Raw genomic sequence first — 14,153 nt, 5'->3', positions numbered from 1 at the left:
ATCTCCTTGGGAGTAGAAGCACTATACCTTGCCAGCTCCGAACAATGAATTTGTAGACCCCATTCATGACACGTGTTGGGAAAAAGGTGCAGCAGTCTTAAGGCAATATGGGAGTATGTATGCAGTGGGCTTTAGCAACCTAAATTGGAGAATAAAGAAAATAAATGTGATTATTGGTATTGATTGAGCCAATCATCTAGATCTTTTTCTAAAAATCCTAGAAAAATAAGTTTTCATGCACTATAACTAAAACTCTCAAGGAAAAAGTGTGCATCACCGGTAAAAAAATTAAATTCATGGAAATAGTGTTCCATGTAAGATAAACATGAGGTGTCAGGAAAATAAAAAAAATTGTTTCTATGTAAGAAATTTTCTTTTCTCTTGAACAAAAACTACTGCACACAATATGACTGACCTCAATTTGATCCATTTGAAAAAAATTACAATGGCACCATTTGAAAAATTATTTGCATATAGTTTTAAAGTAAAACTACAACATAAATATTGGTAAAAAAACTAGATACCCACGCTATTTGCGCACGACACCTTGTTATACAATACTTGCACTGTGAATTTCTTTGTTCCGCATGACGGGCATCCCTAATTAACAGGGCGCGCGCCTCGGGAGGGCTAGCAACGCTCGAATCCTGACTGCCCCTCCGCTCCCTTCGAACTTTCCATTTTGGGAAAGTTTTAATTCCCACGAATATTCCATTTTTAGACTATCGTAACTTATACGCATAACTCTGACATATAACTATAACTCCGACATATAACTTATTACTTACGAGATGATTGTTTAGCATAACTTTGATGACATGCACAACTTATGCGCATAACTTCAAATTTCTCAAAGACAACTCTATTTTTTTATTTTTAGATAGTTATACATACAAATTATATGTATAACTTTTTTTTGACAACCTCTCACGTGTTAATTTTGTAGCACAATTTTCATGACTTATACAACTTAAGCCCATAATTTTTACCACATCTTATATGAGAACGTTATTAGACAATATATACATATAACTTATATATATAAATAATATCCACATGCGTACAAAATCTTATGAAAAAATGATTGAATGGAAAAAACAGAAAATGGGAAAGAATAGAAAAAGTGAAACGTGCAACGAAATGCTGCATGCGCGGCTGTGCGGAGCGCCGATCCTAGCTCGAACGCGGCTCCCGCGGGTGAACCCGTCGCGCGCTAGCAGCGCTTGCAACGAGCGCGTGCAGTTTTAGCTTCGTGATGCTTTTCCTACTCCTTTAGGTACATCACTAAACTATATTTTAGTTCAATTTGCTCCCTAAACTATACTATTTAATTTAACCTACCCTATAATGCAATTTGTTCTTTTTATTTCTCCATATACAAGTTGAATTTTAATTTGAGACTCTGTAGGGTGGTAGTGAACATCATAATATATATTAAAAATATATTTTATGAATTTTCCATCTTTATTTTCTATATAATTTTGTATCTCAAGAACAATTTTATTATTAAATATCCTACCCTATCAAAATAATGATAAAAAATTTATGATATATTTTTCTAACATGCCTTTTGATATCTTCTATCATCTTGCAAAATTTAAACTTAAGATTCCACTTGTACATAGAGAATGTGTTAAGGGGTAAATTAAACCAAATGATATAGTTTAGGCGGTGAAGTGAGAAAAAATATTTTAACGGTTATCCAGACTTTGGTTATCCAGACTTTGGTTATACTTGAAGAGAGTAATTTGGACTTATTTCTTATCCAAAATTTCTTATCCAAAGCTTTATTCGTATCCCCATACACAAGGAATAATATCACGTGGAGTAGCACCCATCGGGATGGTGATGGGCAGGGCCGGATCATAGAACCCTCGAGCGAACTTGATATTATGAGCCCTTTAGGTTAAATATTTTTTTCATTTGCAATATGATAAAGGAGATAATAATACTAACATTAGATATTTAATCCTTGAAGAGCACCCCGTGGAGCCATCCCGCCGTTAGGCGTAAGTGGCCGGTAGCCCAAGCCTTGGGAGCGACGAGGGGGGCACGCAACAGAGATGTTCTGCAGCCAAAAAAACCACGATTTGAGGATTAAGTCATTCAATTAATTATGTTCCTGCCTATTGGCCTTCCGACTCCCGTCTCCTCAATTGCCATGGTGGCCTCCCGTCTCCTCAATTGCCATGGCGGCCTCCCGTCTCCTCGACTTCGTCGCACGCAGCCGCGTAGGACTGCAGGCGTGGGAGGCTTTTTGCACGTACTATATGTTGGGCCCCCCTCTGCCATGGGCCCCCGGCCGTCGCCTCGGCTGCATGGCCCTAGAGCCGGCCCTGGTGATGGGAGAATGGCGAGTCTTGCTTGATCGCGCGCGCGAGCGAAGGCGTGGGAGCCTGTCAGCGTTCCGCCGGGTGTTGCGTCGAGGGAGAGCGCGTGGGCGGGGCCGGAGCCGGGTGGCCCGGATCCGTCGGCGCGTATGGCGCCGCGGCAGGTAGGGTACGATGGGGTCCGCCAGTTATGACGCCATTTCAGCCCATGGCGTCGCCACTGCCGGCCGGGCCCGGCAGCTCTTGAGTCGTCGACTGATTCGTGGGGTGGGCTCGATGGAGTTCCACGGCCCACTGGGCTGGGTTGACAACGCTCGCGGTGGCCTGCTTGCTACTTCCCTGTTTCTTCCTGCACGCACTCTGCTCGTTACAGCCCAGCCCCACGTACGCTGCAGCAGCAGTACGGAACATAAAGAAAGGAAAAAAAAACAGAGAGAGATCGCCAATGTGGCAGCTCAGGACGCGTGGCAGCCAGCAATCCTGGGCTCCTGGCGTCATGCAGACTGCCGGCTTCCTTCGCTGCCAGCAGCAACCGACCGAAGAATAATCACTCGTCGTGAATCAGCAGACGGTGAGCATGTTCGACCACGTTCGACGGCCCACCTGTCCGCCCCGCGTCTCATCCGCTCGCTACGTGTCGGCGCTCCCCGACCGCATGCGGCCAGCGCGAGGGCATGCCATGCGCCGATGCCGGGTGCTGGTGTTGGTTCGAGTTCGAGATCCCAGAATCCAGATCGAGGGAATACTTTCTCCTTTTACGCTCAGAGAAGAAAGCGAGTCAGAAAGAAGAATGCTCAGAAGAGAAATAAAGGGGGTGTTTGTTTCTTTAGTCCCTCCTAAAATTTCTATCATTCGATGCTTAGATACTAATTAGGAGTATTAAATATAGACTAATTAAAAAACCAATTGCACAGATGGAGACTAATTTGCGAGATGAATCTATTAAGCCTAATTAGTTCATGATTTAACAATGTGATGCTACAGTAAATATGTGCAGATGTGCTAATGATGGATTAATTAGGCTTAATTGATTCGTCTCGTGAATTAGCCTCTGTAATTAGTTTTATAATTAGCTTATATTTAGTCCTTCTAATTAGTTTCGAATATTCGATGTGACATGAATTTAGAGATCAAACACCCCTACGTGTGCAAGGAAATGAGGACGCATGGCGGCTTGGGCTTGGAAACAAGCCACGAGTACAGTGCTTTTCACCGTCGTGGTGGCGCGGCAAAGAGTCTTGTGCTGGTGGGTCGCCAGATGGAAGGAAAACCACATGCAGGAAATTGTGATTTCGTTTCTAGCCCGCTAGCCGTGAGCCGAGTGATTTTGTCTCCAAAGTTCTACACTTGTACTGGAGGTCTGGAGCGCTACAATCTTTTTTAATCACTAGGACGGAGATGATATTCCATCCAGTGACATATGTTAAGGTTATTTTTATTCGGAGCTAAAGTTGCTTTAGTCCCAGGTTAAATTTCCACCGCCGACGGCCACTTCCGATGGACTAAAGAGCCCTCTTTATCCCGGTTGTAACGGTTAGAAGCATCGAGAAAATCTGGTGGGGCATTTAGTCCCGGTTGGTAACACCAACCGGGATCTGGGACTAGTAGTTCCAACCGGGACTAGATTGCGGGAGCGATGATGACCAAAACACCCCTCCTCAATCATCGTCTGCAGCGTTGGGACTAAAGTTTGGTGCGAGCAAGGAACCACTTGCAGCACCTCTCAAGAAGTTGCGACCACCGCCTTCCAAGTCAAAGGTAGCCAAAGGTGAAAGAACCGAGAAAGAAAACAAAGAAGTCTGAACAAGCTAGCAGGCGATATGACTCCTGAGAAATTGGAGGAGGCATCTCAAGTACAAGTGAGGGAGCTCTTCCAAGCATGCGCTGACAAAGAAAAGCGAAGATGATAGAGCCAAAACCAGTAGATCCAGCCAAATTAAGTTTTTTATTGGCATGCAAAAAAATGTTATGAGAAACTACTATCGAACTACGATCGCTCGTTACTTAAAGCCTTGGCAGAAGAAAAATCGAGGAGAGTCGTCATCTGATCATACTGTCCCCCAGCTCAGGTAGTAAGATCAGCTAGGAGATAAAGACGCTCAAGCTATAGCAGCTTTGTCTTTAGAACAACAAATTGATGTCATTTAGTTTATGGAAGAGACAAGTCTCTCGCTTGCTGAAGTTCTAGGGCAAGCCGAGCCGCCACCTCCAGAAAAGACTGTACCTAAATGGCTTTTTGAGTTAGGCAAGCCTCTAGTCAGACCTGAATTGGTACGGAAGCTCACAACTAAGATGTACGAATTCCATCAGTAGTACATGGAGCAGTTGACCAATGAAAGGACCATGTTCGCTCTTCTTGTTAAGCCGATTGATTTTTTCAGCGAAGGTGAGAAACTGCTGTGGTTGAAATTTAAAGATATTTATGAAGTGTACCATTAAGATGCCTTTGATGTCTCTGTTATCAGTGCATGGGTTCTGTAAGTGTGTATTTATTAGATGTTAATTTTGGCCTAGCTCATTATTGTGTGTCGTCCCACTAACTTTGTCTTTCATTTTAGGGTGGATGCAAAATCAGAGATACCGTCGAGAATCTTACTTCAACGTTGGCTTCATGGATCTAGTGCTTGTTAACCAAGGGCAGATACGGGATCAACCAAAGCCTATAATGGACGCAATATACAAATTTTTGGAGCAACAGAATTACAAGCAATACATACAGACCTTACAACTTTAAGTAAGTATAGGTATCGTCTATTTTCGTTTTTCTTTCCTTACCTAATTAATGTTAGATAGTTCTAATATGATAATTTATATACGTAGTTTCCACTGGATTCTCCTTATAATTATGATTGATAAAATCAATTTATTATGTTTGATTCGTTGAGGAAACCAAAGAACGAGTACCAACACATTCAATATATGCTGAACTTGTAATAATTCAGGATCTTTATCTCTATGCAAAAGTTTGTTTACTAAATTTTCACCTAACACTGTATCATTCATTATTTTAATTCGTAGAGTATGGAAACGATTCTGTAAGGCTCATCATGGTGATTTTAAAGAAAAACTTACATTCGGTGTAATTTTTTCGGTATGTATGAAGTTTGTATATTTTGTACATCCTATAACATGAATATTTCATAACTTGTTTTTTCCACTAAAGTGCTTGAGATAGAAACAGGTGAATAATTTATGTGGGTACTACATCTGTGAGCACAAACACCATTTCGTGAGGGACAAGGTGCTATTGGACGATATAAAAGTACGTAAAATAAACCTATTAATTATTAATTATTTTCTAACTCCTTTTATTTAATTGTTGGTGTAACATTCACATATTTCCAAATTACAGATGTGTGGATTCGAAGAACTCTTGGAGAAGGAAAGGCTTTTGGCAACCCTAGAAGCACTCATAGTATTTGGTGGACGAGGTGATAAATCCCAAAAGAGAATTTTATTACGATGGGCATTCAAGAGCCGAACCGAGCAACACTACGACGGGAGGGTCCTAAGAATTAAGAGGAAGAATTATTGTATATATACTAATTGTATTAATACTAGTTTGATGTGTATAATATACTAAGAATTGTATATATAGTAGTTATAATTAATATTATGCCTATACTATCGTGAAATATATAAATGACATGCATACAATATGAGCGTATATGTGTAAGTAGTGTACGCTGAGGATGTATATGTGTAGGTGTGTGTGTGTGTGTGTGTGTGTGTGTATATATATATATATATATATAAGTGAAGCAACAATTATCATTAACATGGAAAAAAATTCATGGTAAAAAGAAAAAAGTCTTCATGCGCCTGCATGGTGGCCCCTTAGTCCCGGTTGGTATTACCAACGGGGACTAAAGGTTATCTTTAATCCCGAATATTTTACCTGGGACTAAACGAAGGACCTTTAGTCCAGAGTGACTAGTCCTAGTTACATTTTCGAGATATATGCATCTTACCGACTGGGATTACGTGTAGTTTTTCCACCAGTGAATGGAAATGGATTTTGTACCATTATGTTCCCCATTTAAAATTATAAAGTAGTTCTAAGTTAAACTTACTTTGGTCAATTTTTTGAAAATAATTTAATATCTAGATGGCAAATGAAAAATATGTCATACCATGTATCTAATGAAAGTAGTGTAACGTTATACAAACTTATGTAGTTTTTTAAAAAAATTAGAGAAGTTTGATTTAAAACAAAATAGAAAGATGTAAATTTGAAACGATGAAGTAGTTCGTGCACGAACATTTGCGAAACCAATATTTTATTTTTTCCCCTCCTACAGGAGTAACGTATGGTCAAATTTTAGGGAAAATCTTGAACAGCATTGGCACGTCGTGTTGTACAAGCCTATCGGGAGTGTGGTAGTTCGCATTGAGTTCCTTTTAATTTGGCTATTGTGAATATTGATGAATTTCGAATGACTTTCTGAGTTTATCGTATCTCTATGAATATAGATACTAAATCAATTCGGAATTGAGTTGAATTTTAAAAAGTGGCTAGAGGGCTTCTGGAGGAATAGAAGCTGACGCAACCAACGCGCCGCCCCTGGATTAGCAAGATTTGGCCTGGCAACTGGGATCTCGTCACGAGGCGAGAACCAGCCATGGCCTCCGCTCCCTAGAGCTCGCTCCTCCTCTTGCCAGCGTCGCGGTTGGTCTACTCCTCCACTGATACGAAGCATGGATAGCGTGTCTAACGGCCCCGTCGAGTCGTCCGCGGAGTCCCCAGCGCCGGCGGTGGAGGCTGTTGCCAAGAGCTCTCCCGCGGCGGCCGCCACCAAGGGCCGCGGGCTGCGTCGCTGGCGGCGTATCCGGCGGGAACATGAGCAGCAGAGGGAGGGCTACGCCGCCGCCACCGCTGCCGCCGTCGGTGGTGGCGGCGCCGGGGATGAGGACTCCGCGCAGCTCCACAAGCGTCGGCTCCCGGTCGCTGCCGGCGCGCCGAAGGGGAAGCACGAGCCGCCGCCGGCCGTCGAGGCGGAGAGCTCCACCGCCTCGGTCGAGTCCCGCCTCGTCCCGCCGGCGAAGCTGGACCCGGGCCTCGGCCTCCTCATCGCACCCGCCGGGTTCTCGGTCGGCGCGGGCGGCGCCGAGTCCGACAACAGCGAGGGCCGGAGCAGCAGATCCTCCACCGCCGCGAGCGCGCCGCGCGTGCTCCCGCGCCACGAGCACGCCTTGCTCTTCCAGCGCGAGCGGGACAGGGTGTCGCGCCCCCGCGTCCCCGGCGGCGCCTCTCTGCACGGCAGGAACCCGCGCGCGGCGCGCTCGCGCGCCGACAGGCCGAGGGTTGCTTACAGCGCCGCCGTCTCCGCCGAGGCTGATAACTCGCGGTCCAGCGTCGAGTCTGACCTCCGCAGCTCGAACGCCTTGAAGGCCCGGCAATTGGGTGGGGGCCTCAATGGTGTTCATAAGGTTTTCTCTGATTACTGTGATCACAGTGATGAGGAGCAACCAAGCGAGGAGGTTCGATCGACTGGTTACTGCAAAGAGAATGGCAGTAGTGTGGTAGGTAGATCCATCCAGATAAGTGCTGATCCTGGGGATGGTGTCGAAGATACATCCGAGGAGGTGAGTGTAGGGAAGGGGCAGAATGGAAGGATGCATTTTGGTGCTGATTATTACAATGAATCAACTTTGTCACTTCTTCAGAGAACACAGGAAGCACTTGAGAATGGTATGGTCAAATTGTCAGTTTATTTCCATGCACCACCTGATCGCATAAATGTAACAATTTATTCAGAAGCTTATGATTCTTCCCCAATCCTTGCTATTCAATCTCAACTTTGTATGAAATGTCTGTCTAATCACAATTATTTGTCAGATACAGTTTTGTCTGGCTGCATCTGTTAGGATTTGAAGTCCACATTGCCAATATTTCTTTATGCTTCAGAGTTATAATTCAGGATTTGGCTGCTACTTAGCAACTCGGAAAGAAATTAACTCTGGCTGCACTATGTACTGGTCAATTGTCTGAGGGTTGTTTATATAAATGGCTGAACTATATGCTGCACGGAAAAAAGTTGCATACTAAATGTCCAATGAATCTATTCATCTGTTGCCTGCAAGTGATTTTATCCATTCAACTAGCATTTAGTATCTATCTGACAATTAGCATAATGTTAGTTGATTATTATCTCAATCCTCTGACTGAAGAAGTCTATGTCTATCATTATGTTCAGCACGAACAATTTATTGGTTAGAAAAATGCCAAGCGCTTCTCCATATTCCCAGATTCAACGGGGGGAATGGATTCCTAGGGGAGTGAAGGAACACTAAATCGAATAGACATATTGGCAAGGAACTATTGCTCCTTTCTGTAAGTAGAATTATGTCGCCTTATTCTAGAAGCATATCCTAACGCACTTCAGAGGTTTGTCCTGATATGTTTTCCCCCCCTAGACAAGTTCCTTTTCGTTTCATTTGTTAAAGCAGCATGGTTACATTTCATATATAGTGGATTGAAATATTATCACCTTCTATATAATGCTCTATCTAATATAGTCATTTCTCCTATGCATGTTGCAGAGATAGAAAAAATCATGGCAATTGGAAAAGAAGCAACTGATGATTTTGATGTCCATGATGATGAGTGGAGTGGGTCAGACCATCTCGAGGAACCTATTGAAGAAGTAAATGAAAGGATAAAACGTCTTGAGTTTAGATTGGGGGAGGCATCAGCACTGATCAAGGAGAAGGCTTCAAGAATACATGAACTCGAAGCAACCTCAATTGAGAATACCAACCTGCTATTGTTGCAATCTGAACTAGATCAACTGTACCAGGAGAAGATGGACGCAGAGATTCGGTGCACCATCCAGACAAGAGCTTATCAAGCCTCAGTAACTTTGCCCGAGGATCAAATGGCTCTATACGAAGCGCAAAAGTCTCTATCTGAAGACTACAAGCAGCTCGCACTTAAACTCCGACACACCGAAAACAGAGCAACGGTGTTAGAGGAGATGGCAGAGAAGCTACAGGTGCAGTGCAAAGAGCTGTCCAATAGTTCTGAAGTCCTGCAGCTGCAATCTAGGGCCAGTAGGGTTTCGCTGTTTTGTTTCGTTCAGTTTATACTGCTGTGTATTGCTATAGGAACATACCTTATGCGGCTTTCTCCCTCCCCTAGCGAGGTTGTACCTACCTGAGATTATAGAAGAGTACGTCTGGAATCCCTTTGTGTAAACATGCTTGCAAAGTTCTCTTGTAATTTACCGTTTAAGGCGTGAGTTAGCCTCATAAAACCTTTCTGTAACATCAATATTATCTTCGTTCATTGTACATTTTTGTCGCTTCTCTGTCAAAGTTTTCTGCTCAACCGGCATACATTTCAAATCTGCTGATGCCTGGTAATTGTCACTTAACCTGTAAGATTAGCCGCTGGTTTTGACTCTTTCGTCAAGAGACTACGAACAGAATCTGACGCCAAAACAAGCTAGAAGTGGTGACAACCTGTGTGAAACTGTTGATCAAGTAGCACTTATGTGATTATGTACAACAACGTTATAGTTACAGCTGCAGCCGCACAAATCTCCAAAAAGATGGCTCGCTGAATATCTACAACTTGCTCAGCAAAAGAAAGCTAGCTCGCTGGGTATCTACAGCTTGTTCAGCAAAAGTAGACGCACTGCGCTTCAGTTTCTTCAGAGCAACATCTACAAACATATACAATAGTTTCTACAACCTGTGATCTGGATCTCACTGGTCTCTGCCTGTCAACTTCACAGTACTGAATCAAGGTACGAGTAGAACCGTCGCCGATTGAACTGGAGGAGGCTGCTGTTTGCGCGATCATGCACGCCGACAAAGAGAGATTCGGTATCAGGACTGAACGATATGCCTGCAATCTCACCAAAGAAATCCACTTCCTGTTTCCTGCTGTATCCACTCTCGACATCGAAGATGTGGATGAAATCCGCAGGTTCTGCCATCGCCATGAACTTCCCATCGGATGTGTAGCGAATTGACCTGATGGCTCCGATATTACCACCCAATACAGCAACTGATTTGGAGAGATTCCTAATGTCCCATACCCTGCATGTCTTGTCTTGGTTTCCAGTGGCGAATGTACGGCCATCTGGGTTCCATGATGATGCGAAGGAGAAATCCAAATGGCCACGGAGATCATGAACCGCCTGTGGAAAAACAAACAGACATAAGCTTGCATGAATTATGCATCCTACATTTGAAGTCAGTGACTGCACATTGTATTCTTCTTACTTTTCCTGAATTGGCATCAACCAGAAGTCCATCAGGACTGTCCCCCACCATCACAGCAAGTTTGCCATCAGGGCTCAGTGATGTATGCTGCAGGAAATTAAACAGGGGGCAAAACAAGATCAGTAATACTCGTTTTCCAACCCCATGGAAGAGGTAAGACACTCTTTGAAAAAAGAGAGTATTGACTTGAAGAACAAAATTTGACCAGGAAAATAAAAATCCAACAAATGCTCAACACTAAAAATAGACAATTAAAGAACTGGCTGAAGACTTTACATTCACGGGCCAAGCAAATCTGAAGTTATTGCATATTTGAAACTTTTCCATGTCAAAGTCTCTAACTCCACAATCATTGTTTGAGGCCAAGAAATGTAGAGAACCACTGAAAAGAAAAAGGCAAGAAACATGATTAGGTTGACATTCACAGTTATTAATTCCTTGGAATCAAAATAATGCTTTGCCAGTAGAAAAGAAAGTACCTAGGTTTCTCATATATCTCCAAAGAATTAGTAATGCCATTGTCATCATGTGTTGACTTACAACAATAACTTATTCCTTGACGATCCAAAAACTGCATTCCCCAAGGAAACGAATAGACATCAGACCCTAGTTACACTTACAATTGCTTGTGGAAATTAGAAACGGGAAGGAGTTTGAGGGAGGAAAAGGATTACCTTGCATATTATTTCGCCATGAAATCCACCAGTAACTAGCAAGTTATTTTTAACTGCCAAAGCACTGACTTGAGTTCGAGAAAATCCCTCAGAGAAATTTCCATGGTGCTTCTGAAGTCAAATCACAAAGAACATAAGGTTGTAGTACCACTCACCAAATATACAACCGCCTGAATATAAATGACAAGCTGAAATAAACGTCTGGAAGTTAAGCCCTGTACCTCACATGGTGCGACATGCCCTTGAAGATCAATGATTTCTTGCTTCTCACGAGTCAATGCTGACCAATGAAGCACAGAATAGTATGACATAAGGTACACATCATGCCTTGTCGTTGCCCATACTAAATTTCTCAACTGCAAGACAGCAATGGAGCAAAGCTTAACAAAAAGAACTTTAGCAGGCAATTAATACCATTAGAGCACCTGTCGGTCAGATGTTCAGTGTAACTCTATGTACAGAGATACAAGGCCCCTACATTGAATTTGCCTTAAAAAGTAGTACAACTGACGTCCAATAGGAAACAGAAATCTGGATTGACTATTGAAAATGGTTTTGGAAAAATGGTCGTTCTGGTGTTAGGACACCAATGCAGTTTAACTGACCAACCTCGCTTTGCCCAAGTAAATATTGAGGGGGATCGAAAAGGCTAAACTCTTGGTACTACTACTGAATGTTTGTATTTTCCTAGTTACTACTTACTACTATTCATCAAGATAAGTAGCCTCCTTTTTCTTAGTGGACATGCGAACATGTGCTGTAATTAACAAACTTCTACAGTAATTCAGCGCATGGTCAACAAACATTCAAGAAAAAAAAAAGGCAGATATATACTATTATCTCAATCACTAACTATCTAGTCTAATTACCTTCAAGCATAGCATGAGACATTTGGAATGATGAACACTTAAAATCATAGCTCACCTGGAAATGAAGAATGGTCGATTTTACTGATCTCGTGTTATGCTGAAACTCATAGTAGAGTTGACCTTTCTTTGCAGGTGTGCAATCCTGTAGCAATATCACCAGTTAAAAATTACTCAATCTAAAAAAATTACTCAACCAGCTAATCTGAATGTGTAAATATGCCATGCCTTCTCTGCAGTCCTTCCTGAATTAGGTATGTTCTCAAAGTTGGCATACTGCTGCAACCTTGCCTGCCTGTGCCTGTCTCTTGTAGTGTTCATCGTCTCCCAAGAGATCCCTTGTATATCCTTCCCTTTCTTCACATCCATAGCCGTCGTGTCTTCTGTCTCCTTACAAGTCTAAAGACGCAAAATTGCCCGTGTTAGACTGAAATGGATGCTCCAAACTGCATTCCCAAAATCTAGAAACAGAGCTAATTTAGGCACTAAGTTAAACTCCCAAAAATCCCGAAAACAGTTAGAACTAGATAAGTGTTTATCAGCAAAACTAACTTCACATAAAATTTCTGTGTAAAATCAAGGCATAGGCACGCATACGTAAACTGAGCAAAGAAATAAACGGCATAAAAAGCCAAAGCAAGAGGACTCGAGAGCGAAATCTCATACCTCAACTTCTCAAGCCAAAGCAAGAGGATTTGAGAGCGAAATCTCATATCTCAAGAACTGAGCAGAGGGTGGTCACACTTACAGGTTGGTCCGAGTCGTCGTCCTCGTAGTCGGATTCGGCCATCTGGACGGCGTGGTGGTCTTCGTTCTCTTCCGGATAAACTCCGGTGAGCTCGCCGTCGTACAGAGACATGGCCGACAAGAACACCACCGAAAGAAAAGGTAAATTTGAGCCGAACAGGACCAAATTTGGCTTGAGAACTTGGAGTTTGGGCTGCGAGAACAATCCCCTTGAGATTCAGTGCCTGGGGGAGGGACAGGGGCTGGATTGGTGGCGAGCGGTTGTGAGGCTTCTGGAGGCTGGAGCAAGCGAAGCTGAAAGGGAAGTGAGTCCCGGGAACTGGAAGTAAGGTGCACCTAAAAAGGGGAGATCGCGGTTATAGCACTCTAGCCCCTCTAAAAGCATGTATTTCTGTGATGTCTGATATTGCCCTATTTCTGTAGATGATAATATAATTTTTCCTTAAAAACCAAAAAAAAAATACAGAGGTGAGGTGAGGTGACAATACGATGTGAATCTATATTAAAATTGCAAGATAACGTAGCCTGTTTTATCAAAGCTTCGCATCCTCAATATTTTTTCTACCTCTCTAGTTTATTAGGAAAATTACATTAACATATGTTCTAACTATTGAGATATTGAGTAGCATCTAGCTGGAGTTCCAGCTAGCAGTTGAAGACGCAAATACAAGTACATATCATCTTGCTACCTTCACGAACACTCTACAACAACAAACGTTGACATGAATAAAAAAAAAGTTATAGCTGAAAACTCTAACCTGTTCTTACTCCAAAGTCAAACTACATAGCAGCAAGCCACTCCTACATCAATGTATATTCTCAAGTCAAATACACAGAATTTTTCCCCCCCCAAAAAGCCACAAGTGAAAGAAAGGATTTATCACTTGATGAGAAACTGCAGGCTGGCCACCAGGGACCTCTTCGCATAGACAGATGCGCAGGGTCCCAAAAAAACCTGCCACGTTTGACCCTCGCGGATGCTTATCCAGATATCCAATCCACCCATCGCAACGGACAAGCAGGCGAACAGGGGGTGTCGATCCGGCTGCGCGGCCGGCCGGCCGGCCGGCGGCCCCATGATTCCTGCCTGCCAGGTAGCTGTGGATGCCGCCGCCCGCGCCCCCGGAATTCGTCGCTCCCTTGTTTCCTTTTCCTTTTTTTTTTCGGTCGGTCTTCTTCTCACTCACTTCTCCCCTCTCTCTCTAACAATAATGGTCATCACGTCATCATAGAAAAAGAACAATATTTCTTTCAAAAAAAGAAGAAGGACAATAATGGTCGGTTCCTTGTGTGGAGATGTCACC

The 14,153-nt window shown here is 43.1% G+C and overlaps 2 protein-coding genes across 2 annotated transcripts; one reads left to right on the top strand and one right to left on the bottom strand.

Annotated features, from left to right (window-relative positions):
- The first annotated feature begins 6,865 nt into the window (after nucleotides 1-6,865).
- LOC101786895 (WPP domain-interacting protein 1) lies at nucleotides 6,866-9,636 on the top strand. Its single transcript, XM_004973749.3, has 2 exons — nucleotides 6,866-8,022; nucleotides 8,874-9,636. The coding sequence occupies exons 1-2, from the start codon at nucleotides 7,029-7,031 to the stop codon at nucleotides 9,488-9,490; spliced, it is 1,611 nt and encodes a 536-aa protein (XP_004973806.1). The 5' UTR covers nucleotides 6,866-7,028; the 3' UTR covers nucleotides 9,491-9,636.
- Nucleotides 9,637-9,784: 148 nt separating this feature from the next.
- Nucleotides 9,785-13,178, bottom strand: LOC101752752 (WD40 domain-containg protein). The gene is made up of 9 exons (XM_004973750.2): nucleotides 12,851-13,178; nucleotides 12,331-12,501; nucleotides 12,161-12,247; nucleotides 11,458-11,592; nucleotides 11,237-11,347; nucleotides 11,042-11,133; nucleotides 10,839-10,944; nucleotides 10,563-10,649; nucleotides 9,785-10,477 (listed from the first exon to the last, which is right to left on the bottom strand). Exons 1-9 carry the CDS (start codon nucleotides 12,959-12,961, stop codon nucleotides 10,064-10,066), a joined length of 1,314 nt encoding a protein of 437 aa, XP_004973807.1. The 5' UTR covers nucleotides 12,962-13,178; the 3' UTR covers nucleotides 9,785-10,063.
- Nucleotides 13,179-14,153: the final 975 nt, after the last annotated feature.

The sequence above is a fragment of the Setaria italica genome, chromosome VI, assembly GCF_000263155.2.
Source record: "Setaria italica strain Yugu1 chromosome VI, Setaria_italica_v2.0, whole genome shotgun sequence".
Classification (NCBI taxonomy): domain Eukaryota; kingdom Viridiplantae; phylum Streptophyta; class Magnoliopsida; order Poales; family Poaceae; genus Setaria; species Setaria italica.
This window is presented reverse-complemented; position numbering and strand designations above follow the sequence as displayed.